Below are 26717 nucleotides of genomic sequence, written 5' to 3'. Positions count from 1 at the left end.
AAGGAGGGAGGACGGCACCATGCGTGTCCCAGGCTGGCAGAAATCCCCACAGGGCAGCACCGTTGGTCTGCAGGGTCTGGGGAACCCGGCTCTGGGCAGGCATGGTGCTCCAGCCACAGCATGGCTGCTCCTGGGGTTCCGCCCTGCCGCCCTGATGTGCATATGGGACCCACTGTCGTTGCACAGGTGGTTTAGCAAATGGGGATCGTTTCGACAGAACTGGGTTAGGAGTGAGTTTCTCTGCAGTTTCAAGAAGAATTGGCAAGAGGGTACAAATCTGGGACGGTGATCTGGGATGCTGACAGTAGTGATGTGGAACACAAGGGCTTGCGTCCACAAATGTGCACCCAGAGGACGTGTGGATAGTTGAAGGAGGCCTCCTTGGGTCTGTAACTTCATAATGAGGGAGACACTTCTTTTTCTGTCTAAAATGACCAAGTTGAGGACAGAAATTATCCATTTCCAAGGACTGATATGCCTGATACTACTCATACCACCGACTATATTCAGGGCAGAGAGTATCCCTGTTTTAAACCAGGAATGAGTATATGGTTTGCAGAGCTAGCTGAAACACGTCATATCACTTATGAACCTCTTAAGTATAGACAACTGCAGACATTAACTTGGTTTCATGGATGTTTTGGTACAATTTGAAGCAAGAACTAGAAGGGCATCTAAGGGAAAAGCCTGAATTGGTGCTTCCAGACTGAAGGTGAAAATTCAGGTGTGTCATACTGGCCATTGACCTCTCATTGATTCATATTACAACCTGAGAAACTATAAGCTGCTAAAGAAGTCTCTTCTCCAAAATATGTGGATTGCTGACAGCATTCCTCAGTGGTGGAACAATTCCACTTCTCACCTCCATGTCTGAAGTGGATACAGTCTCAAAGCCATAAGAAATGGCTGATGAGTGTCTCCAGATGGATGCAGATCATTTGAGGTTTAAGGACTACAAGATGAGAAGTTCCTGCCCAGAAGCTGCAGGTGGTGGCAGATACACTGGAAGGGATGTGTCCTTGGGAGTGCAGCATGGGTGGCTTTGTGGAAAAAGTGCTTGGATGTTCATTGGATGTACACCTTACATGTAGGTCATGAGATGGGTAGTTGCAGCAGTTGGGGACTGAATTGCTTCCTCAGTAAGAACATAGAGTCCTTTTTGAAAACTGTGGGGTTCTTCTCCTTTGGTCCAGGTGCAATTCCTGGAAAAATACCAGTTAAGAAACACTTTTTTTTTTTTCTCAGGAAAAAAAACAGAGGCAGCAATGAGATGCTTTGAATTAAAATAGCACTCTCATATAGCACTGCACCAGCAGAATTTATCAGAATCAAATTCTTAGCTTTGTATTTGACTGATAACTTCTCTGCCCAGAGCTTGTTCCAAAGTACCAGGATGCTCTTATGGACCAAAGGCAAGTTCATTGGACAGTGGGTGCTGGCACTGCTAGAAGCTGCAGGTTTCTTTAAAAGCACTCAGTTGATACTGTAATGTTTCCTTTTTAAAGCAAGTAAATACAATGGCGACCTTGTCTGTCAAGAAATTCCATTGTTAGGCAAACCTTTAAGAGCAGCATTTTCCATATTCTGAGTTGTTCAGCAAACCTACACTTCAGTACAAGGACCTCTCCTGATGAAGGAAGGGGAAGAAGAGGGGTGTTCGTACAGCCTTGTCAGCCCAAGGCAAAGCAGGGACAGCCCAAGGCAAAGCAGGCAAAAGTGGCATTTTGTGATCTCTGAGATGCAATTAGAGGGCAGGCTGAACTAAACAGATCTGCAAGGGGATGGAGAAATAAATTTCCAGAGGATGTTGGCATCAGTGAAATAGTGCTTGCTATGTGGGTAAGAGAAAGTAACTGCTCTTTGCGTTGTAGTCCACATCAAGCAGACTGTTTCTAGTCTAAAAATATTCTCTGTGGTGACCTGTCTGAGAATAATTTCGTATCACTTTCCTGACTTTATTTCTGGCTTTTGATTTCCCATAGAGACCTGGAGTCTGATGGATTAGACCTGTTTCTGAGAGTAATTGTGGCAGTCCTGTCTCGGCAAGGAAGGACTCCGTATCTGGAATGTGCTTTCCTTGGCAAGCGCTGGGTGGTGGCAACCTTCAGGGTGTGACAGGAGACCTATTTATTTACTTTGGTTCTTATGCTTACTGTAGGGGTTTTTCTGTGTGTGTCCAACTTCAGATGCCAATACTTCTCTCCCACCCAGGGGCTCAGTGATAGCTACGCCCTGTAAGACATACGCTGCGGAAATTTTTCATGGCTGTTTTATTAACAGTCAGGCTGGTTTAACAAGGCCAGCTGCTTTATAAATAGGGTAATACATGTTAAATTAATAAAGTCATTTGTTAAAGTAGTTGACTTTAACAAGGGGTGTTACTTTTTACCAGTAAAAGTGAATGAAAAGCTCTTGGAGCAGGTAGCCAAAAGGGTTGTCTTAACCAGGTCCTTCCTCCTCCTCATTTTTTTTTAATGTTTCTGTCTGTCTAAGGGTGGGACCATCCAAGATCACTCAAAGAAGACTGTAAACTGATGTCGAATATGGTAACGGTCATCTACTTAATCTGCAGTGGTGAAAGTCCTATTGTAGATTGGACAGACTGGGCAATATTAAAAAAGAAAACCAAACCTGAACCTCTTGCCTTCCCATGAGCACATAGATTGCTATATGAGCATGAAACTGCAAAGGTTTCTCACTTCTCTATCTCGCAGGGCCTTTTATCCAAAGTGATCTTTTGCTTCAGCCTAAGGACATGACAGAGTGCCTTCAGCCCAGGTTCTCTCTGGCCTGTCCTCAGCTGAGACTCGTCCACTGTAATACTTGATAGAAGAATGTGCTGGAGGCCATATAGTCACAACAAAGGTCGGTCTAGTCAAGTATCTCTATCTGACAGTGACCAAAATGGGTACCCAGAATAAGAACAGGGCAAGCATTTTTCACAATTTCCTCATCTAGTCTGCAACCATTTGCAAACCAGGGACTTCCAGAGCCAGAAGGGAGTTCATTGTAGTTAATAAACGTGGGTGGATTTCCCATCTGTGAATGTGCCTCCCCTTAAGCCCTCACTAAATGTGTTGAATCCACAGTATCTGCCTGTGAGGGCTTCCACAACGCAACTATGTTGTGTGTGAAGAGGCAATCCCCTTAATTTTGTTTTTAAACCTGTGCTCTGATGTTTTCATTTGATGTTCCCTAGTTCTTTTGCTGGGAGAGACAACAACAAATTAGTCTCTCTCAGTGCCACTTACAATGTTACAGACTTCACACAAAGAGTAGAAAATATTCTGTCAAATCTTAAGTCTTCCTTTCTTTGGATCAAACGATCTTTCTCTTGCCACCTCTCTTGTATCAAAAGATAAAAGAATTGTTTGTCACTGAAAAAATCCACCTGCCAGGTGGGTAGTCACAAGAGACTGGCGTGATGTCTTCCAGCACCTCTGTTCTGGTGAAGCATAAAGAAGACAGGGCAAAGGCTGGTATCACCCACCCACTTTTTTCAGAGCCAGCTCTTCCTAGGCAGAGACACAAACCAGCAAACACTCTGACAAACACACTGCAGCTTGGAGATCTTGTTAGGAAACATGCCAGGACGAGCACTGCCTCCTAGTTGTAGGTGGATATTGGCAAGAAGTTCAATGCAGGGTAACCAGAAGGGATGCTGGAAATAGGCAGCTTCTTCTTCTTCTTGCATTCTCACAGTGAAGTATTCGCCAGCATTTATGCTTTATCCTTGAAGAAACTTAAGACTAATGCTTACATTAGTGCCTGGGCAAGGAGAGAACCCATCTCCTGAAACCAAGCACCATGGTTGACCTCACAGATTTCTTCCTAAATGCATTAGGACTTGCATCCACTGACTTCTGGAAGTAACTTGGACCACAGGTTACTGTTGTTGCTCTCTCAGTTATTAAAAATAGATGGATCCTGAGAAATTATGAGATTTGACTAGAGCAGGGAAGTTTCAGGGATACTAACTCAGCACTGATTAGCCCCTCTCTGTACTTGAAGAACAAACTGTTAGTACAAGATGAGTGGAGCAGCTGTATTTAGAAACATGTTTCCAGGGAAACATTAGTTTCTCTGGAAGACAACCCCGAGACATGAAATTTTATGTGACTCTCGGGACAAATGTAAGTTTGAAGACTTTTTTTTCCCCCTACTTTTTATAGCGAGTACATTCTGCTCCAGATTTATCCGTTTCAGACCTGCATGGTAAAACCTATTTTAACTGTGGAGTCCAATATCTCAGTGGATTTCATTAAGAAAAGAGCCCACACAAGCTGCAGTTTAAAGATCCATCTCTTGCATAGCAACTGAAGTCAAATCAGCACTTTCTAAGCATATCCTTACGTACCGTGCAAAGTGTGACTTCAAGAGCAAGGCTCGGGGTGTAACTTGGCTTCTTGTGTGACATTAGACAAATCAATTAACTGTAACTTGTTTGTAAAATCAGTATAGTAATAATTTCTTTTTCAAGTTTTTTCTTTCCTGCATGTTGTCTGTGACAAAAAATATGTCCTTTGCTGTATAATTGTACTTCTATACATGATTGTATCTTTTTTATTTTTTTTTTTAAATGGAGAAAGTGGCCTGGAAGTATATAGGTGGAAGGAATTATATAATTAAGCTTTAAAATCCTCAGTGGACACAGAGGTAAATCAATCGGTTATTATTTTTCCAGCAGAGACATATGAGCCAATGCTGGTATTTGTAAAAGTCAGCATTTATCTCCATTTTCAGTTTTCTGGCCAAGGTAGGAGAGGGCAGATAAAGTTTGTCTTGGGAGTTTGAAAAGCCTATGGTCCTCACTTCTCATCTGTTAATGTCAAAGAGTCTTTGTTTGCTTACACGTGTGAGGTTTAATGTGACCGTCTGTAAAACAGCTATAAAATTAAACCTTTTCAGTGTTGAAAGAACAGAGTAACCATTATTTATGTTGTAATAAAATGTACTACGGATTAAATCTGTTTGTTTTAGCAGACAAATAAAAGCTAAATCCTGATGCCTATCTTTAGATGTAGGTACTGTCGAGGAAGAGTCTCTGTGGGAGACGGCTGTGCCCAGAGCACTGCAGGGTGTCAGATGAGTGGGGGATGAAGGCTCTCCAGACCTTAGAGGTGTGCAGCATGTTGTGGTGTCATAGCATCAAATCCTGATTAAATTATGTGCTTAGGGATTTCTGACAAGCTTTTCCTACTTAATTGCCACCCACATGTTACATCTGGCATAGAATTGTTAGTAGTTATATTGCTGTCTTTGGTCCATACTTGCTTTCTTTACTTTTATCACCTGCTGATCTCCAGCAAAGCAGGAAAAGCCCTCTTCTGCCAACCTATCTCCAGTCAGATGGTTCCCACCTACTCTGCACACAACACAGAACGTGAAAATGAAGAGTGTGCATGTTATTGGTGTTGCTGTTGCTGACCGTTTGAAAACAAACAAAAAGTGAAATAACTGGTCTGGCGGCCAGATGCAGCTGTAGTCAATAGTGTGAGCTGACTGGCATAAAGCAACACGGAGTGAAGTTATTTTTCAATCAAGTGAGGCTTTACCGTACTAATCCACTGAAACTGCAAAGGCTGTTTTCAGTAAACTCGTCACTTTATTAAATGGGAGCCAAAGCCAAAGGAAATCCACTTAAGAAAGAAAAGTTCAACAATGTAATTCTGCAGCTGTAGAAATAAATTGAGATAGAGAAGGTGTATTTTCAAAGCCATTCTTACAGCTAAATTGCAGTCATTATTATTAATGGAGAAATAAACTAAAAGATAATCATGAAAAGTTTCACTCTCTTCTTCTAAGGGAAGTTACACCAACAAAATTCTCATCCTGACTTTTCCAGTGACTTGCTTAGGAATGTAATGTTGGTGAGCAAGGGAAGAATGGTATGCTGGTGAAGTTCAGTTGTAATTTTTTCCCCTTGGTTGCTTCCAGTATCATAAGGTTAGTAGGTAAAAGGTATAGCTGTCTTTGCAACTTTCCTGAACTGGGACTGAATTTTATACAGGTGCAAACAAAACTAGCACAAGAGTGGCACACTGTTGCATCAAGTCCTGCTGACATTCCTTTCTTGACTGGATAAATGATGTTACCGATAAGCAGTTGTGTTATTGTTAGATAGATGTATCACAAAAATCATCTCATGAATTGCTTGTTTTCTAAACATTAAGGCCTGACTGTGTAGTTGTCACCGAAGTATCTGACTTCCTCTGCAGTCAGTGTTTGTGGGTTTAATTTCAAGACCCTTTCAAAGCATGAATGGTTCCACTGTTAGAATTGAGAAGCACAAAGATCATGGAGATTTTCCAAAGGTCTGGAAGGGATTCCTTCAGTCATTTAAGACTTTAAGCCTTTCCCTCTCCACCTTCTACATAATATTTTTAATAGAGGTCATACTCTGGTATCCTTGACCTTCCCAGCAATATGTTGTAGCAGAGTCTAAATGCTGTTTGGCATTGAGAGTCCTTTTATTTTTTTTTTAATGATACCTCAAAGTAGCATCTTTTGCTTAAAGACTTACTGTTTCCCTGTTGCCATGCAAAAGGCTGCAATCAGGTAGTTGCGTTCCTGATTTTTTTTTTCTTTACGGAGATTTCATTGTGTTTCTAATCCAGAGGGGAACTGACTGTACAATCATGTTTTAGTCATGATTACCCAGTTCTCTAGTCTGACTTTGCTTGTACTGTGTGTGCTGTGAGTGCTTTGATGAAGCTCATTGCCATGCACACTTCAAGCCTGCCAGAGTCCTTGGAATACTTAGTAGTGTCTTTCCATGACCCCAAAATGACAGACACTGGGGATATATGGCTCTCAAAAGCCATGATTCAGGTCTCATATTCCTGAAACGTTTGGTTTGCCTTGGGTCATTTCATACAGCTGTAAAGAGTAGAAACTGTTTGCAAGAGTTAAGCTTCTCACCTTAAAGCCAGGCTCTCAAAACCAAGCAGTTGCTGAATGGTGTGAGCAAGGCAAGGCACTGACTGATCACTGAGCAGGACCTTTACCATCTGCAAGACCTTCTCAGCTTAAAGTCTCTAGGTCTAAGTGTAGACATGGCCTTAGTGAAGAGAACATCTCGTCATCCTCTGTTGCCCAGAATTCACTGTCCATGGTTGCACTAGCTCAGCTGATCTCAACGTTGTGGATAAGAAGGGGCTGCTGACATCAGAGGCTGCGTGCAGGGCAGCCTTCCTGGTGCTTTTGGTGTCTTTTCGTGTGTTACTGGATCGTCCAGCTGAGTTGCCATAAGGAGCTGGAGCGTGTAGTCCTGAAAGCAGCAGTGTCCTTGCTATCCTCTTCTGTTTCTCATCCACCCATCTCACATCCTACAGATGATGAAAAATGGAGGCCAAATAGTGATTTTTCTGTTGGAGAGCACACACATTCCAGCTCTGTAAGTACCTGCAGGCCTAAAAAAGGTGGATGTATCATCTGTTAACCATATCCAGCAGATACCAGCGGTCCTCAGTGGTGAAATTGGCAGGTGTGCCGGTGACAGTGAGGAAAAGAGGCAGAACAGGAACTGACTGATTAGAGCTCTTCTGACTCCTACAGAAGCAGGAATGCTGTCAGTCCTCATGCTCTGCGTTATTCCCATTGCACAACATTCATGGTTTGATGTGGCAAATGGATAAAAAATGCGAGGAACACACATTAACCAGAATCCTGTCGTTTGGACTTGAGGCGAGAGATGCAAGGCAGTGCAAAAGCAATGTCGGCGGGGGAGAGTGAGCTATTCTGATAGTGTTTGGGCATATATGTGCTCTCAGGCCAAGGGCTGATGTACACAGTAGGCCAGCTCTGCTGCCAAAATGCTGTTTGACACCCTCCCTTGTGCTGGCCAGAGTGTTCGCTAAGCCTCTTAGTGGCAGTGCGGGTCTGTACTGGGTTAAAAGGGATGTGAAACTACGCTTCTGCGTGGTGCAGCTTTGACATTCCACCAAGCTGGCTGCAGTGACTGAACGGTTCCTTCTCTTCATCTCTATCGGTCTTGGGGAGTGGCCAAGAGCACCAGGAAGCTAGGGAAAAATCATTTTAATTGGTGTTAAAAGCAAAATAAAAGTAGAGAACTGATTCAAAGGGCTGTTGAAACCAGACCCTCTGACAGAAGCTCCCTCGGTTTCCAAAGTGCCTTTACTCCTCTTGTGCTATGGACTATGACATATATTTGAAGGTCCGCCTTTCTCTGGAATGTCTGATTACTGTACTTCTGAGTACAAGCTAACATAGCAAATAAAATGGCTTACGTCCTGTTTTGAAGTATATCTCTTAAATCCATCTCAGGAGGGATCGTTATGCATGTTGAGCACAGTTCAAAGCAACAAAATACGTGTTCTTTCCGTGAGCTTTTTTTTTTTATTTTTGAACTTGCCTTTTGGAAAGGCATGATGCCATATGAGCACCATTGAGTGTGTTAAAGGAAGGGCTTGTTCCTTGCATGATAATTAGTCCCTGAAGTTCTTGGTGCTTCCTTTTTCTCCTTTGTAATGGGAGACAATGCTATGTCTTGTCTTCAAGGATGTGAAAGTCTGATAAGGAGGATCACAGAGCTCATCGGGTTGAAGAAACTGTGCAAAGACTATGTAGTAACAGGTTTTTGCTTGAAAGAAGATTATCTTGCTATGAGTAATACTGTACATCAGAAATGCCTCTCTGCTAAATTTTGTTTCTGGAAATGTCCATAAATAACACAAGTATTTGTTTGGCACTCAAGTCCAAATTCTTTTACGTTTGATTTTTCTTCCGGGTGGATATTCCCTGTGGGCCATGAAGGAGAAAGAGTGAGCTTTCATGGTTCCTGCCATATTCTTGTTGAATTTTGGAAAAGAATTGCAAAAAATAAACAAGTAGAAAGGTGGTTGTTGTCCTGGAAGTTACAGATTAATTATTTAATGAAAGAGTCAGGAGGGAGGACAATGTCAGTGTTGAAGACGCATGCAGTGTCTATAGCTCATTGTGCTATGGTCTTTTTATGGCATTGATTTAATGCCATAAAATGGTACTATTTCAGTGTTGGATCCTTAGAACAAGAGAACCTGTATACACATTTATTTTCCTTGGGTTTTCATCCTGGTGGATTTGCTGAAACCTGCCTTCAAGCGTACAGCTAAAAACGTGGAGCTCCATCAAGAGCTTCATCAAGGGCTGCATTGCCACATTCTGGGAGACTCTTAGGAAGAACTGGGATCCTGAGTGTTACAGCAGGCCTCAATCCAAGCCTAGTCCAAGATTTTGTCTGACACCTTCTAGTTTTGATTAATTGGTAAGCTGTGCCAATGCTATTTCTGAACGTTCTTCACACATTACAGCCTGGTTTCAAAGCCTGCTGGATCAAAAGAAAGACTGCTACTGACTTCAGAAAAATAATTTCTCTGCTAACTTTTGGCAGCTGGATAGCATCACCCAGAACAATGCCCAGGACTTCCAACTCATGGTTCCCTGTACTACCTAAAGCAGCGCTCACCAGTGTGCAGAGGGGACCAGGCTTTCTGCTGTGCTGCCCACGAAGCTTGTGTTAGGGTTAGAGTGGGGCAGAGTTAGGGTCAGAGTCGTGTGGGGGGAGGCTACACAATTGACTTAGCTGAGCACTCAGAAGTTTGCCATCCTTGATCTGCCCATAACTTCTTCTGTGGCAGCTACCTTTTTCTCAGAAAAGCAGGTGTGACTCTCTTCAAGCACACCTCCTAGAAGGTCATTTAAGGCACAAGGCAACTCTTCAGGGATATCCACTGGTCCCTGCTAGGCTCTTGCATTCTATAATGCATCTTAAAAAGGACCTCTACCGTAGTTCATCTTTTTAGCCATTTTAATCTAACTTTGGAAGCTTACACTCTGTCTTCATCCATTTTTAAGTGGCAGTTGCCTTGCTCTGTGACACAGCACCTTACAGCGCAGCTCCCATCTCTTACGTTGTGTTTTTGGCTTAGTTTTCCTCTCCATACCTCCAAAAACAGTCTCGTACCCTCTGCTTCAGATCACGTGTCTGGCCTACAATGGACAAAGCATCTGCTTATTCCTCCAAAGCCACAGGATTTTGTTCTAGTTAATATTAATCTCCGTAAATCGCTTCAATCTTTTGGTCTTAGAGTTGCATGTATTTCTGCATGTTTCTAATATTCATCTGACTACCATGCTTCTCACTCTATTTCTTCTGTGCTGCTTAGTGGCTTTGATAAGAGATATTAAAGGGATGGATAAATGCGAGAGAGGCAGAACACAGTGTGATTCTGTACAATTTTCACTAGGGAGACCCATTTGAGGCCCCTGCCTTTCTTGAGCATACCAGTAGGTTTTGGTGGTCCATGCAGTGGGTTACTCTTTCTGGCTTTTAATACTGTTTTTGCAGTACTGCACATGTATAATTAAGTTTTACTTCTGAACCTCTTCTGAATCTCTGTGGTGTCCTGTTCAGAAGGCTTCATAAGCATTTCTTGGTTTGGATTATATACTGGCTGGGTAGTGTCCCCAAGTTGTTTGAGGACAATGGGGGAAGCAGAAAAGAGGAATCTGGAAGCTACAGGCACCCCAACAGGCAATTCTTTGTGATTTCATGGCTTCTGCAAGGTAGTTCTGTGTCACACCACGTTTGTGGTCGCCTTTCCTTACCTGATTTTAGAAAATGAAACTACTGTCTTCTGAGTACAAGTTTCCCACAGGTAAAGGCAAATTCCAAAGAAGATTATATGTCTCTGGCAGTTGTCTCCTCAGCCCTTCTGTACCATACCATAGTTCTTTGAAGGTCCTGGTTACTAATTGCTAGAGTTAAAATTTTGTTATAAAGACTGATTCCTGTAAAGGAGCTCAGGAAGCTGCCCAGGTCTTCTGTTGGAAGTGGATGTGTTGCTGGTCTCCTGCACCTGCATCTTCTTCCTTCTACTCACAGATTCAGTTACATCATTTTCAAATGCATAAAAGTACAGTTATGCAACTGTATTAACCTATTAACCAACCTATTAACTGACGAATATAGGAAGCAGTAGGAATCTGGGCACACGCTAGTTCTCATCTGACACCAAATGTCAACAAATAACCCTGACACATAGTGTGGGTTTTGTTGGGCATCTTTGCTCCTCTCAAATTATTCAGGCTTTAGCACTGTTGTCAGAACTGATGTAAAGCTGAATATCTTGTTGCATTTCAGCTTTTGATGTCTCAACAAAATTAACCAGCCAAAAGGACTTCTTTTTCCTCTCTGGACGGAAAAAACATAAACAATAAGGAATGTTTCACATTCTAAGTTTGGCTTTCTAAGTTTGCCACAACAAATAAGGGTAAATACAGGGCAGTGGAGATGAAATGGACTGGACTTTGTGACTAGCCGTTACTTGGTTGAGGTAGGATGGCTTCTGGAAGCTGTTCTTTTCTTCTTAGATGCTACGGGCATAGCACGTAGATCTTCAGTCAGAAGTGGTATATAGATATTGGTGCAGATATTGGTGTACGTACAGGGCATTCTTCTCCATGTCAGTGGGAGAGACAGGGCTGTGCTAGTGCTGGTAAAACCACGTTGGTGTGAAGTCGATTCAAGAGCCATTCCTCTAACAAGAAGATAGTGCTAACAGGTACCTGGCTGAATGCAGTGACTACAATTTTGTTGTTTTCAGAAGGGCACTCCTCATTTTATTTTTGAGCAAGTGCAGAGAATCAGCCCTGATATACTCAAGCAGGTAGAAAAGGTGCAAGAAGAGGTTGAAATTGAAGCTAAGTATTGCCCTTTGAAGCAGAGTTCAGCACTGCAGCAATGGCAACGGTTGGACATTTGCCCATTGCAGAGCTAGGGACCTAAATACCCCCAAGAAACATGAGCAGTCCTAGGAGGTGAACCGTTTGTAGAAACCAGTACTAGTGCAGCAAACACCATTGGAACACAGTGAACCCTGGGCTAGGAGTAACTCTTGAGTCGAGATGCTGTAAATGTGCATTGCTCCTAATGGCCACTGCTGGTAACAGCAAATCCAGTTTATTTTCACGTACGGAAGGAGGTATTATGCTCCTTGTACAGCATGTAATATACCACAAGAGGTGGTGTGCAGAGTCTCAAACCCCCTTGCTGGATCAACGCTTAAATCACTTGTTAGATCAATTCCAAAGCCGTTGAATTTAACCTAATTACTACTTTGTTGTGTCCAGTAACATGCCCAGTAAACACTGATGTTTGTTTCATTCAAAGTGTTCAGAGAAGAATTGTATTTCTCTTCTTGAAAATTGTCAAGTTTTGTTTCATAAGAGAATTCCTGGTATGTAATGAGAAATTTTGTTAATCTGTTCAATAACATTTTCCATGTGTATAAAAAGTCATGAGAACAAAGATGTTTACTTTGTGATTGAAGGGTACAGGGAGGGGAATCTTAACCATCTGCCACTACCAAATTACTTTTCAAGGGAGAAAAATAAATCCTTCTTGTTTGAAGCTATTTTGATCAGTAATAGTAATATTTTATGTCGTATGTCTCTTCCAGAGCCCAGTAGAATTTACAAGCAAATTCATCTTTCTAATGCTTTGGTAAGAGGAACATCTGTGTCAGGCATCATGAGGATTGAAGCACTAAGAGTTTTTAGAAATCCCATACTCATCCTGCAATATTTGTCTGGTGTATGTAATCCTAATATACCAATTGCAGCAGTAAATATTTTGCTATAACCAGACACTGAACTGCAAAAGAAACCTGTTCAGCTGCAGCTAATGAAAATGTAAAATGTAATGCCCGTGATCCTGCCATGTTTGTGTTCTGCAGCACCAACCTGTGTTTTAAAGAATTTTGAACCAGTAAGACTCAGACTCTGCAACTTTGATGGAATGAAAAAGCCTCAAGCTTTCAACACCTGCCATAGAAATTTAATAAGGACCCTAATAAATGGGTCAGTTTCAACAAACAATTAACAACTTCATCTGGAAGTCTTAGAGGCCCTATTTCATAGGAGGTAACTTGAGAGCAGTCTCATGTTATATAGTGTAGTTAATGTTTCCTTTAGAAAACCAGAGTTTTTAAGATTTAATTTTTCATGTGCTCCAAATTACATCAAATTGGCATTTGGTACACAACAAAGCCTTCAACCCCTGTACAGATCAAAAAGAAAATTTATATTAATCTTCTAAGCTGTTTGGGGGTTACTTAAGCACAAGGAAAATATACAATTCCCAGGAATTCGGAAGCTTATAAAATGAATTTTGTGGGCAATTTGGATAAAATTATTCCTTACACTTTGATTATACCATTAAAATTCACGCCTCTACAAATACGGAGATTTTCTTTTAAGTACTGAATACTCACTGAGCAGAGTAGCTGCACTGCACCAAATAGACTTGAGAGGAATGTGTTCTCCTACATGCTGTCTTACATTGTGAGCTATTTTTTCAGCTTCTTGCAAAAATATATAATAAGAGATTAAGTCTCTGAGGGTTCATAGTTCAATGTGTTTAATGTAACTCTGTGCTGAGATGAAGCAAAAGTAGAAAAATTAATTGCACTTTTCCCTGCCCTACTTTACACACTTCATCTTAAACCCTCCATTTACTTTGCTGTCACTAGCTATCCCCCATCCAGTCTTCCTTTCTCATCCCCCCATTTTTTTTGTTACAGCTCCTCTCTAACCAGTCTTCCCAGGTTGGACGTGTTGCCTGCATGTGCCCTGTCTTTTGTCTTTGCGTCTGAACTTTGTCCCACGTGTTGTGTTTGAACAGCAAAAGTTCTCCTGGACAAGGATCTGTGCTTCCTTACAGCTGTCAATATCCTGTACCTAACATCAACATCCTGTATCTGATGTCTGACTGCTCATTGTAACTAAATTTGCCCATATGGCATATGCAATTATTTGCATCTACATAAGCAAAAAAAATGTAGAACAGCATTCTAGGACTCCTGTATCCCAGCTGCACTGTATACAGAAGCTTATTGAGGCAGATCTTGGTCAGACGTCACCCTCTTTTTTGCTGGTTTGACACCAAAATTCAACCTGGCTACTCAGTGCCATCAGTCTGGATCAATGCAAAGATAAAACCACCTAATTAAAACAAAAACCTAAATGAAGTTCTCTTTAGCTAATGCTATTACAGGCAGCCTCGTCATCATGTGTAAAAACAACACGGGCTTTCATGTCTGGAAACACACTTTTCAGTATTTGAGACATAGTAGCACAAGCTTGGAATGTTGCAGGCAGCAAATGAGCAATTTTAGGTAAAATCGGTTTTCTAAGATGTCAATCTGGCTTCCTTCATGAACGTTGTTTGCAGAGAAAACAATATTCAAACTCGATAGTATGATGACTAGTACTCAGAACAGGCCAGTCTGAGTCACAGTGTAGGAACACCATGGAGCCCAGTTTAAAATCCAGTTCTCGTTTTATTTAGTGGCCTGTAGTTTGGGTAGTTCAAAAGTAGATTGTTCAATGTGTGTTCGTTAGAGCCTGATTGATTGCTTGGCTGTATGAGCAGGAGTTTTGGGGTGACAAAGGCAGAAGGAGAGGAATTTGCATTTCCTAAGACTTAGGGTGTCTGAACCACATGTTTCATTTTGGAGTTAGGCTGTAGTATTTGAATACCATACATTTGCCCATATATTTTTTGTTGTTTAATAAGAAGTGCCATTTTCCCCTGATCTAAGACTTCGGCAGATGCTCGGATACCTCCAGAGCTGTACAGGTTATGAGCTGGTACTGTGGTAGCCACTGGTTACTGATGAAGTGGATATGGGACGATTCTCCTGGAAAGTCATTGCCTCTGAAGCCAAGAGCAATCAAAGCATCCTCTTTCATGATTAGGAGGCCAGCATCACCATTTCTGTCTTGAAAACTTGCTTAATGTTAATAACAGGTATATCTTGTATCTATAGAGGTTATAACCTGTGGTAGAAATGAGGAAGGTGGCTTTTGTACATATTATAAAACTAGTAGTTAACAAGATGTCTTGAAGGTAAGTTGCAAGTGGATCTAAAAGCCAGCTTGGCCTGTTGTGAAGGTTTTAATGTCATCTGATGATGATATCCTGGATGAAATGCTAATAGCTTTGGAAACAAATTTAAGTGACCTTTTGCTTTGCTTTGCGAATAATATCCATACATGCAAATCAAGCAGGTTTCTGAAGCTATGTAATTACACACTGACAAGTGTTCCACTCAAATCAGTTTCCACGTTTCATAGTTCCTTCATGTGCCCAGCCCCATGGTGGTGTGCCTCAGAGGATTATTCATAACTGGTTCTACAACAACAGAATAAATAGTATTTAAAAGCAAATCAATATTTGCTATCTCCAATTCGCTGTTGAATGCAGAGGCTGTTAGGGGATTGGCTTCTTGCAGGTATTGCAACAGTAGTGACCTTTGAGATTTCAGGGAAGAAGAAATGGCATTAGCAGTCAATGCCTGAGGAATTTCTAGGCTGGTGGGGAAGGAAATACTGCCACAAAGGGCAGCAGTCAAACTCTCTTGTCCATAACAGCTTAACGTTAAATTTGCCCAAGTGGTGTTTGAACTAGCTTAGTTTTACTCTAACAAACTCCAACAACTCTGACAAATTAGTTGCCTTTGCCGTAAGATTTGACAAACCAGAATACATATCTTTGTGAATATTTATTTGCCAAATGCCTAGGGTGCAGATACTGTGGCTGAGCCAAATTCTGCCAAATTCTGCTGTCCTTTAGGACACAGTTGTGGGGCAGAGAACTGTGTGGGTTGTACAATAGGGTCATCATCCTGCCAGTACACCTTTCCTTCTCTAAGGGTTTCTCCCCCTCTAAATTATTGCAGCTAATACCTGTTTTGCAGTGCCTTACCTGTGTACGTTGATAGACATACTGTGCCTCTGCAACACCTTAGACCCTACTGTGAAAGCATGCTGCAGTTCAGCTTATGGGAGGAGTATGGAAGACCCAGCTGCTGTGTGGTGGTCAAAATTTCTCTTTATAATTTTTTTCTTATGTCAAGGACTGAGTTGACCTGAACCAAAATGGCAATTTCTAACTTTTTAGTACCTTCCAGCATTAAATCTTTGAATCGAACCCTCACAGCAGGCATCCTTCTTTTCCAGCATAGGATCTGTGTGCAGGCCAGCCATATGGTGTGTGTAATTATTATTTTATAATGGTGTTATTGCTCTCTAGCTGCACAGTAAACCCAGTGCAGTTTCAGTAAACTACATGCATCAGCATAGGAACTTTAGACTTGAGTGATTTTCTTCACTTTTATACAATAGTAGGTGTGAAGGAGAAGATTCCATTTAATTTATAGAAACTGTATAAAGTTCACAGAGTCTCTACAATCGTCTCAAATTAAAAGGTTGTGGAGAAGAGGAGCTGTACCAACGCTGGGAGGTCCACAAAGCTAAAGAGGAATAACAGTTAAAGGCACACATCAGTAAATACCTGTGCTGAACTTTTCCCATTAACTCTACCATTGAGCATATGGACTGCATTAGGGGTCTTTCTGCTTTAGGGATTTTATAAACATGCTTCCTCCCCTTTCCTCTTCCCTGTCCAGTTACTATTGCTTTAGACTACTACAGAATCAAATCATGTCCATTCTGGGGTCATCGTTCTTACTGGAAAGAGGCTGTTTGCTATAGAAACATTCACTGATTAGTGTCAGAAACCTCTGTCTGTATGCAAGTGCTTTCCTGAATGTGCCTGGGGTTTTTTTTTGGTGTCTGAACTCCCTGAAGCAGTAATACCAACTTGGCCTGCCCATCCTTTCAGGCATATGTGCAACTCTAATTTGCATCGATGGCAGAATTTCTGCAGCAAAATTAGGAGCCTATGTGTGCTGAGTTTTATGGATGATCTGTAAATAAATACAGCTCTCTTTTGCATCCTTATTTACCCTGAAAATGAAGGTTGCCAAAGTGACTGGTGAAAAATAGGACCTGAAATGAAGAAACCAAGGCTCTGATAAAATCAGAAACTGTTGATTTTGCTTCTGTGTACCCTTCTGTGTTTCCTCTTTGATTTTGGTCGACTTTGAAAGTCTGTATAGCCAGCCCATTTGATAAGGTCTCCTGTCCTCTCCGAAAACTGGCACTACCCACCCGAGCATTCCTGAGCGTTTCAGACAAGCTTAACAAAGAGGTGGCCCTGCTGCCTGCACTAGCTCCTGTACCCGTTCTGCCTTCCCCTTTGCACCAACACGTGCATTTGAACAAAAAGAAGTATATCTGGGAACAGATCTGGCTTAACATTAACCTCCACCCACCCTCAAATGTTAATTTTAACAGATCGATTGTGGAAGTTACACCCTCGGTGATACATAGCACTTCTGCTGCTCAGGCACGGATGTGTGAGTGCATGGAAAGCCAGTTCTGGGGTCAGAGTGCTGAAGTATGGGAAGCCCAAGAAAGATGTGACACATCTCTTAGTTTATTGTACGTTGAGATTTGTAGGTGGTAAATGCTGTGGGTTTTTTACAGATATTCTGGAATCCTAATATAATTTACAGTTTCATTTGTAGAGAGCTGTTTCAAATCTGTGCACATTCTTCTAAGATATTTTAAGAGAAAAGCCAACAGCAATAATTAGTTTGGCATTTTCCATGTTTTCTAAAGTACTTTTTTTTAACCAATCTTACATAAAATCAGGTTTTACAGGAATAAGAGAACTTAAAAGGCTTGACTGGCCATCAGTGACAGATGTAATTCATGCTGAAAGCACCATTCCAAAACATCAAAATAAGGAAAACAATTATACATATGATTAGAGGCTGCTGACCCTTCAGTTAAAATGATCAAAAAGAACAATATTAAAATTTGATTTACAGAAGCTACTACTTAGCCTATAATTAGTCTGACCAATAAAAACAAACCAGACTTTTACAGAATGTGATTTCCCAGCAGATAGGTTAGCTATTTTCGTAGGGCTGAAGAAACACAAAATGGTTTTAAAATATATTTGATATGCTCTATGAGTAAATTGGAATACAGCATATAACTAGTTTTAATGGTTTTTGTTCATAAATTGCCAGATTTCCTTAATTCAAGTGAAATTTGAGAACCACTTGAGAATAATTGTCTCTAAAATGAAATATTAGTCAGTCTACTTCATTTATATGAAATATATGGTTTACTTTTTTATATTAGAAAGTAAATGAAAGTTGGTCAGTAATATGATTCCCCTTACACTTTTGCTGTAGTTCACTATGGAAATGAATTCAGGAAATGGCAGAAGTGATTAAAAACTCTTCAGCTGGCCCAAGAGCTATTTGTACAGCACCTAGCATACAGCACTTCTGGCAAGGAACAAGCACTCCTCATCTTACTGCAATATAAATAAAATGATTCTTCAGTGTAGGGACTTGGAATTTTGATTTTAAATGGACTCGTTAGGAGATTGGGAAGATGAGATTTGATGAGGCTTTTCCATCATAAGAATGAAGACAAAATTGTTGTGTTGGCTAATGCAGTCCTGTTCCCTTGTGCATGCTAGTAAGTACATTGGAATCCACACCAGCCCAATTTGCATGAGGGTGTCAGAGCAATAATCCTATAAATTGACATAGAAGGGTCAAGCTGCCTGCTCAGAGGCTAACATCACTGGAGAGCTGTGCACACCACATAAACGTTCACCTTTCAAAAGCTATGTTGAAGATTGCAAAACTAAGAGAGATTTCTTCCTACATCCTTTAGAATGTATCTACAAGTGTATAGCTCATGTCTGGGCAAAGAAATTGAATAAAACACCATAGCTCAACCTTGTATCTCCCAATTTGGAATGTATTTGTTTTATTCACAGGGCTCTCATGAATTCTGCCTTTTTTTGTGCATCAGTTTTTGAAATTTCCTACCAGCTTTCCCTCTTCTGAAAACTTAAGTTTTTTGTTTCTGATATTTCCAGTGGAACGGGAAAATGTACAGAAGAGGACCTTTACCAGATGGATAAACTTACATTTGGGAAAGGTAAGACTGACAAACCGTCTTGATATTGAGATACAAGGACACAGCCATAGACAAATTGCATTTAATTCCTTTTAAAGTAGTTAAAATTTGGAAACAAAGTTGACTTCTGTGCATATGGGGATGTTTGGAGGAGAATGAGGGGAAGTTGAAAGCATGTTTCTGGGTAAATGAAAATTGCTTTTCAGGTGCAACGAATGCTTGGCTGGCTTTAGTTCATCTCAGGTGCATTTAAGTCTTTAATGCTGCTAACTTATCATGAGGCTAGAATTTTCCCACAGAACGTACCCATATAAAATCAAATGTAGCTGAGGCTGCTCTGAGGTGATGATGACTGTGTTCTTCTCTGGACTGGAAGTTCAAACATCTGAGGCATCATGGCCAAAGACAGATGTTCTTTAGAATCTGGCTTCATCCCAGATCTGCAGATGGGAAACATTAATTCCTTGTCAGTCATGTTTTGGGGGGGCTGTATGATGGCATCTTTACATATCCACTTATGTTAGACAATTATTTTTTGGACATCACTTCATATTTTTATGATGTAATTTTTTCTTAATCACACCATAATATGGCTACGAAGCCTAATTTACTGTTCTTATTGATAGTAGATGAGTACTAACTCTCCTGAGTAGTCTGCCATCCAGAGAATGATTTTCCTCCAGTTGAGGATGAAAAGAGAAAAAAAAATCTTAATATTATTGAGACAGCAGCAATGCTTAGTGCAGGATCAAGGAATGAGACCAGTTTCCTGATCTAGACGAAGTCCTGACTTGGACTGGAGTTTGAGCTTCACAGTGCTTTTAATATCTGTGGCTAAATTTCATAAAGTACAGACTGAGACTAAGTTTGGGCTACAAGGTGACTCTTAGTTTAGCTCCTATAGTGCTTGGGAAGTGATTGCATTTCAGACATAGTAAAGTAAAGGAGTTTTAGAAGAAAGGCATCACATATATAGTTGCTTAAGTCCACTACTCTGCATGAGTGTTGCTGAAGGAATAAAGGAATACTCAAATCTCACTGGAAAATCAGAATAAGGCTAGTTGGAAATGTTTTGACTGCAGTTGCTTCCGAAGGTCTCTCAGAACGAAGACAGTGTTACGTGATGCCTTCGTGAACCAGGCTCTAGGGCTTTAAACTAACTGCAGTTTTGGAAGTTGTCAAAAAGGGTTGTCAAGTATGTGACTGTGGAGAAGGTCTTTGATTTATAGAAGGAATTAGATCATGAAAAAGGCTGTAGGGTGCTGTTAATTCTGCTGTGCCGAGCATATGAAGTCTTAGAAACTTTGTGGGTAGGTGAACTGTTTTCTCTGGAGTGCAAATTCTTTTCCTCTCTGATTCAACAAAGAAAAATGCTCTTCTGAAGAAAGGGCAAAAGTCTGCTGCTATATTAATGTTTTTCCTGGAAGTGGCATAATAAACATACCCATGTAAATAACGAGAGCTGCACTAGAGCTCTCTCTAATTACAGGTGATTCCCTGAGGACACCTACTGATGAACATGGCTTCTGCCTTTATCCTCAAAGAAGCACTTCTTGCAGAGTGGCTTCTTTTTTTTAAAGGCAGCAGTGAAGTCTTCTTCTTGTACTACTTCAGGAGACTTATAGTGTGGTGTGTCCCCTTTTGGAGCAGACCATCTCATTTGGGTCATCTTTTGAGAGGACCTGGTTCTGCTGGTCATGGGATAATTGGGAGTAGGCTGCATCTTCTGAGTTCTGGTTGTTCTTGTCCTAAGTACTGAAAGAATAAAAAAGGTTTGGGTTTGAGGCTTTCAGATAGGTTATTTAATTTTGAAATGAATGATACTTTGCTTTCGTTCAGTAGGCAACATTGTTTAGTACTCTTGGCTAGATTAAAGACTAGTAACAAAAATGTATGGTCCCAGTTTGCCAGAAGCAGTGCTTAATCGAACAGCAGTGCTTAATCGAACAGCAGTGCATTGGCCAACCAGAGATAAAAAGACTGGGCTCTTCAGGGACACGTGAGTGAGTGACAGCCAAACACAGCATAATTGCTGCAGCTGAGACTACCCCTAAGGGCTGAGCTGACTTGGTTGTGTGCCTCACAGCACACACATCATCAGAAACCTCGGTGGAGTGAGGAGATGGATCCCTTTGGAGGAGTTTGCTGAGAAGAGAGAGACATAATACAAGAAGCTGCTGTTCAGAGTACTTAGAAAATACTGGGAAACAGCATGGCACCACCAGAAACCTTGCAGAGGAGACAGGACATTGGGGCCGGCTGGATTGCGGGCTTACTTCAGCATAAAGTGGGAGTTGCTTCTGCTGGACTTGTCTTAGTCTGAGGGATCAGCACCCAGCCCTTGGGTGGTCACTTCCTAGGCAGTCTTTAGGGTGAGATTCTGTTATGGGAAATCTGGAATAAGTCCTTGTCTGATCTCAATTACATGAGTACTATATCTCAGTTTTAGCTCACACACTCCTAGAAGAGAGTTGCCACTAATGTGAAGAATAGTCAGCCCTTTCTTCCTGCAGGCTAAGATTTATTTTTAGTATTTCTGTCTTGTAAAATTCTCCTTCTTACTCTCTGAAATCATGGTGACTTACCAAGCAGTACTGCTTTAAAAGCTACCTGGTTTCTTTTCTTCACAGTGCAAGCCTCCTCTGAAAGTGAAAGACTTGTTTATTGATATACAAGACGGCAAAATCTTGATGGCACTACTGGAAGTCCTATCAGGACAGAAGCTGGTATGTACACAAGAGGGAGAAACCTCAGTAGGTATGGAGCTCTGTATGTTACAAGCAACAATGTATGGACATCCAAAGAATAAGGGAGAATTTGGTCCCCTGTCTTGGGTATAGTAATAAGCATTTCAGCAAGTTTGTGGTGATTTCGTTATGTTACAGGCTGGTGTCCTGAGCTGTAACTTAGATTTCAAGGAAATATATAACAATGAGGTGTAAATGGTATGTAATCAGTGTAAATGTTCCTACCCTCAGGTTTTTTAAAACTTTAATAGATTAATGCTCACATAGTCCATTTGGAGATCACCCAGGTCACATTACCAAGAAAAGATGTATTTGCTGTATTATTTTTTTAATCCATAAATTCTGCTTTTATTTTGTCTAAGATAATTATGACAGTTAATAGGTCTGCTGATGCTTGGTGCAGTTGTGAATTTAGTTCTGTTATCCTGGCTCAGGTTTCATTAGTCTTACCGATATGGTCTAAATCAGAAGGGCAAAGCTTCACTTATCAGAATCTTTTCCTCTCCTCCTTTCTTTGTAAGATCTGTATGAAGTTCCACATGCCAGAAATGGAAACACCCAGTGCAAATATAAATGACCAATTACAGCTGACTTCAACGTTTCCTTTCTACATCAATCTCGTCAGCAAGTACTCTCTTCTGTGTGGGTATCACACTTGGATAAGAGGAGAGACCTGTTCTGTGGCCGTCTCACCACTGCAGATGCACTTGCATCTGCAATGAGGAGATGCAAGACCTAGTGATGCTCTATAGTGACTGAACCATCTGCATACTGCAGCATGAATGGACACTGGGGTCACACATTCAGAACCACCTGTTTTTTAATATTCTTGCAGTTTTAGGGAGCTGTAGCAGAAGCAGCAGTGTCTCAGTGTACATTCACACAGATTGCATTGAGAGCCAGGCTGGAAAGGAATTGAAGGGGAAATCACATCCCTAGGCTATGCCCCAGGAGGTCAGGGAGAAGGGCAAGGAAGGAGGTAAGGTCAGCTGGTCAAACGTTGCACCGGCAGCTAGGTGTTCCTGCACACATATGATACAAACAGTGTGCCAAAGTGCAATTGCAGGGAGACAGGCATGCAACAAATCTGTTTCATTTCTGCCAAAATGAAGGCTTCTACCTCCCACCTGCCCATGTCTGCTATGAAAACTGCTCACACTTCCTAATTAGGATCATTTAATTCAAGAGAAAAAAAATCTATTATTACAAATTTTCAGGTAAATTTGATCGTGTGACTGAACGTTGTTGGGGAGTGATTACATAAATAATCAACGTGGCAGGTCCAAGAGAGTGATAATATCTGGAGAGCAGGAAAGCTGGTTGCTAACCCTGTTTTGCTACAGCAAGGGCAGATCATGTAGTTGAAGCACTTCACTGATCAGAAAAGATGGCAATATTTTTCTACAGGTAGATTTCCTTAGCATTATTTTGCCTCTGTGTTTGTAGGTTTTTTTGAGCTTTGTATGTAGTGGTGAATAATTCCACCATTTCTAAAAACAGCGTGGCTCTTATTTTTTCTAGATGCATGAATACAAATCTTCAACCCATCGCATTTTTCGTTTGAACAACATAGCCAAAGCACTCAAGTTCTTGGAGGACAGTAATGTGAGTATTTTCAAAGGCTGGCCTTAATAACCTCTCTTGATGTATATTGCAAATTGTAATTGTTGTAATTGTAACTAGTCTGATGTGCTGCATGTACATAAGAGTCTGAAAAGTCACGTAAAAATGCATAACGAGAACACCTAGAGTCTAAACCAAGGATTATTTGTTCATTTCATAATGTAAAAGTTCAACAGGATTAAAGGATCAGGAACCCAATATTAAAATAAAAAGAAATGCAAGTAATCTTTATGAACTGGGTCTTAGTGGCATTACTTCAGTTATGCTGAAAGTAAATGATTTTCCTTCCTTTCATCAGAAACACTTTCAGTATTACAAATCATGTATTTATCTGGTAAACTGCTGTATCAGCTGATCATGAGTCAAAGGAAAGAGAAAATTAAATCTGGGAACATGACATAAACGCATAATTCCAGGAATCAAAACCTTAGAAGGATATAACTTCCCTAATAGTCAGTGTGGCCCTACTGCCACATCACTTCCCACAGTTGTAAGTGACCAAGCAAGGTCAGACCCTGTAGCTTGAAATTATTCAGTCTTTTTTTTTTATTTCTTTCATTAGGGCTTTATTCCAAAGCCCTGTGGATGTGGCCTGTGTCTTGAAAGCTCTCTAGTCTTGAAAAGTGTTGAGAAGTAATGGGGTAAGAGAAGTCCCAGCCTCACAAGTCATATACGTGGTATACCCAGATCTTTCAGAAAGAGAAAACCAATATTGGATCATGTCCTATAAAGGACTGAAGCATTCTTGCTGTACTGAAAGATCTTTTTATCTACTATCTGAAATAAAGTTTTGCAGCTTATCCACTATACCATCTCGGAAGAAAATGTAATTGATGATGATCCTGTTGATTCCAGGGTGCAAGTACTCTATAGAGCTTAAACTTCGTGCGTGAGGAGGGATCTGGTGTTTGTGTAGGGGCAAAACCCTGCCTTGCCTGGAATGTCACAACAGCAGCTGATGTCACCTTGCTGCTTTCCTGCAATGAGCTTAGCTCTTGCTCTAGAGAACGTGCGGTGATGCTAGTCATGCAGAAGAGTCACTGCAGCCCAAGGACAGGAATGAGCATGGTGTGGGGCCTCAGTGGATCTCTTATAACCTGGCAGATGTGGGACGTTTAACCTCCTTTAACTTTTTTCCCCAGGAGAGGATGTGAAAGGTCAAGAAGTTGTCCAGTAACTTCCAGGTGTTCCAGTCTCCTTTTGGAAAATCCACTAGGGGAGACTGCTCTGGCCCTAAATGTGTATGTCTATATGTCCTGCTATAGAACTGCTAAGAAATATTTTACAAGTTCTCAGATTTCTTAACAGTTTCCCAGTTGATGTTTTCTACCCAAATCCAGCTAAGGCCCACTGGCAGATGAGATTTTTTCTCTCTGTTGATATCAACACATTGCAGAGATGCAGCTGAAGCATGTCTGGTTGCCAGGACCTCGCTAGGGGACAACCTAGAACCTCAATGAGCAAGGCCAGGCAGGAGGAGCCTTGGACACAGGTGGTCTTTTAATTAGTGGTGCCAAAATTAGTGGTGCCTACTTTTCTATGGATTTCTTGTTTCCTTAAGAGTAAGCAGTCAGTATCTTATAGCCAGGTATCTCTACTGGGCTGAGTGACAAACAGAAGCAGCAGTAAGAGGACAGAGCTGACACTGAGAGAAGTCTAATGATAAATGGCACTTGCTCCCCATTTTGGAGAAACTGCTATTCAAATGTACTACGTCGTAAAAGGTTTTCCCATGCCAAATACCTTAGAGCTAGCAAGAAATCTGAGCCTTGAAATATGACAGCTGGAGGTGTCTTCTTGCTGAGATTGAAAACTGTTGTGTGAACCACTAGATAAAAAGTTATTTTGCTTTCCTTTTTTCAGTTTAACCAAACCGGTTAGTGAAGGTTGGTGATGAAAGTGTTGGCAAAATGCCTTGGCTGCCAAGAGCTTCAGGGTTAGATATTAAACCACAATGGGTGGAACCCGTCAGCATACGCTTCTGAGGAACTGGGGCAGCAGAGTAAAGCACTGCTAAGTGATTCATCATGTACAGGATTTCTCAGTAATAAACGGGCTGTATGCTGGGCTTTAACTTGCTCTGGGTGCCATGTGCAGTACTGACAGCTTCCTTGCTTCCTCCCTCCTCCATGACCTTTGCCAAAACCAAGTCTGTGTTGTCTAAGAGAATAACATCCTGGTGTTATCAGGTGGAAAAAAACACAATGTGGGGAAGTCTACAGTACGCTTGGATTAGGCAACTCTATCCTTTGCTAACTGATCTAATCAGAACTCTGTGACAAGCCGTGTAAGGTGAGGTAAGCAAGGAGAAAGGCGATGCAAAGCAAAACACAAGTAAGCAGGTCTTATTAGGATTTTTTTTTTTTGTACAAGAATTGACTCTACTTTTTAAGAATAGGATCCACTGGAGGGGGCACCATCTTGTTCCATTTTTGTATGGAGGAAACACATTTGTGGTCCTGAGGATGCAGAACTGGGCTCGCTTCTGTTCTGTAGACTGTGCTGGGGGCTTGAGATAAGAGTTCCATGAGCAGGGTGGTTGTGATGAGGGCAAATTATCATTAAAACAAGATTTCAGTCTTGCTTTTTGGCTGGCCAGTCTGTGGCAGAAGTGTTTTGGACATTCCAGTAGTCTCAGTTCAAGCCAGTGCATTTTTTGCATTTACCTTGTTGCTTTGAATTCGGCTCTGAATTTATGACCTCTTCTCCAGGTAAAGCTTGTTAGCATCGATGCAGCAGAAATAGCAGATGGAAATTCCTCTCTGGTACTTGGACTAATATGGAATATAATCTTGTTTTTTCAGGTAATAAAACTTGAGTACTTTAATCAAAAGTGAACAATTTTCATGGTATCAATCTATTCCAGCTGAATACTGATTTTTAAATTGATTTGTAATCGTAAAGAACATAATTAAGCATGCTAAACCTGAGCTTTTCCCTCTTAATATACATGAATTTTAGACCTGCAGCTGCTTTCATTTTACTTCATTGGGCCTATTTTGGTGTAAATAGGAGACAATTTAAGCCCTCGTTTGACTTGGACGAGAATTAGAGCTTCAGATTACTAATTTACCTTCTCTCCTGTGCCTTCTCGGGGTTCTGCTCCAGATTCCCTGGATCTAAACCAACGTCTCGGGTTTGGTTCCAGGTCACAGTTTATTTTCAATAACCTTTTCTGGATTTGGTCCAATGTGGTGGGAAATTCCATGTAGAATCACTGATCTCCAGAGACTTACTCAACATGGCAAAAATTCACAACTGATGTAGAGGGCCAAATGAAGGATCTTTTAAGAGCCTGGAACTGATAAAACTGATTTGAGCCTGAAAATTGATTTAGCCCCAGGCTTAGTTTAAAACTGCTCCCTAATCTACATGTATTTTGAAAATGTCCTTCTAGACAATACCAAATTCTAATGAACAGAGAGAGATGGAGGGAGGGTTTCTGCAACTCTCATAAGACTGTGAGGCTCTTTCATTCTCTTGGGCTCATTT

General features: G+C 41.1%; 1 protein-coding gene across 1 annotated transcript in view; it reads left to right on the top strand.

Annotated features, from left to right (window-relative positions):
- CLMN (calmin) overlaps positions 1–26717 on the top strand; it is a 77851-nt gene that overhangs the window by 32735 nt on the left and 18399 nt on the right. The window contains exons 2-5 of the mRNA XM_068399217.1: positions 18815–18876; positions 21486–21581; positions 23124–23207; positions 25937–26029. Coding sequence (XP_068255318.1) covers positions 18815–18876; positions 21486–21581; positions 23124–23207; positions 25937–26029 — 335 coding nt within the window. The remainder of the gene's footprint in view (positions 1–18814; positions 18877–21485; positions 21582–23123; positions 23208–25936; positions 26030–26717) is intronic.

This window comes from Nyctibius grandis, chromosome 4, assembly GCF_013368605.1.
Source record: "Nyctibius grandis isolate bNycGra1 chromosome 4, bNycGra1.pri, whole genome shotgun sequence".
NCBI lineage: Eukaryota > Metazoa > Chordata > Aves > Nyctibiiformes > Nyctibiidae > Nyctibius > Nyctibius grandis.
This window is presented reverse-complemented; position numbering and strand designations above follow the sequence as displayed.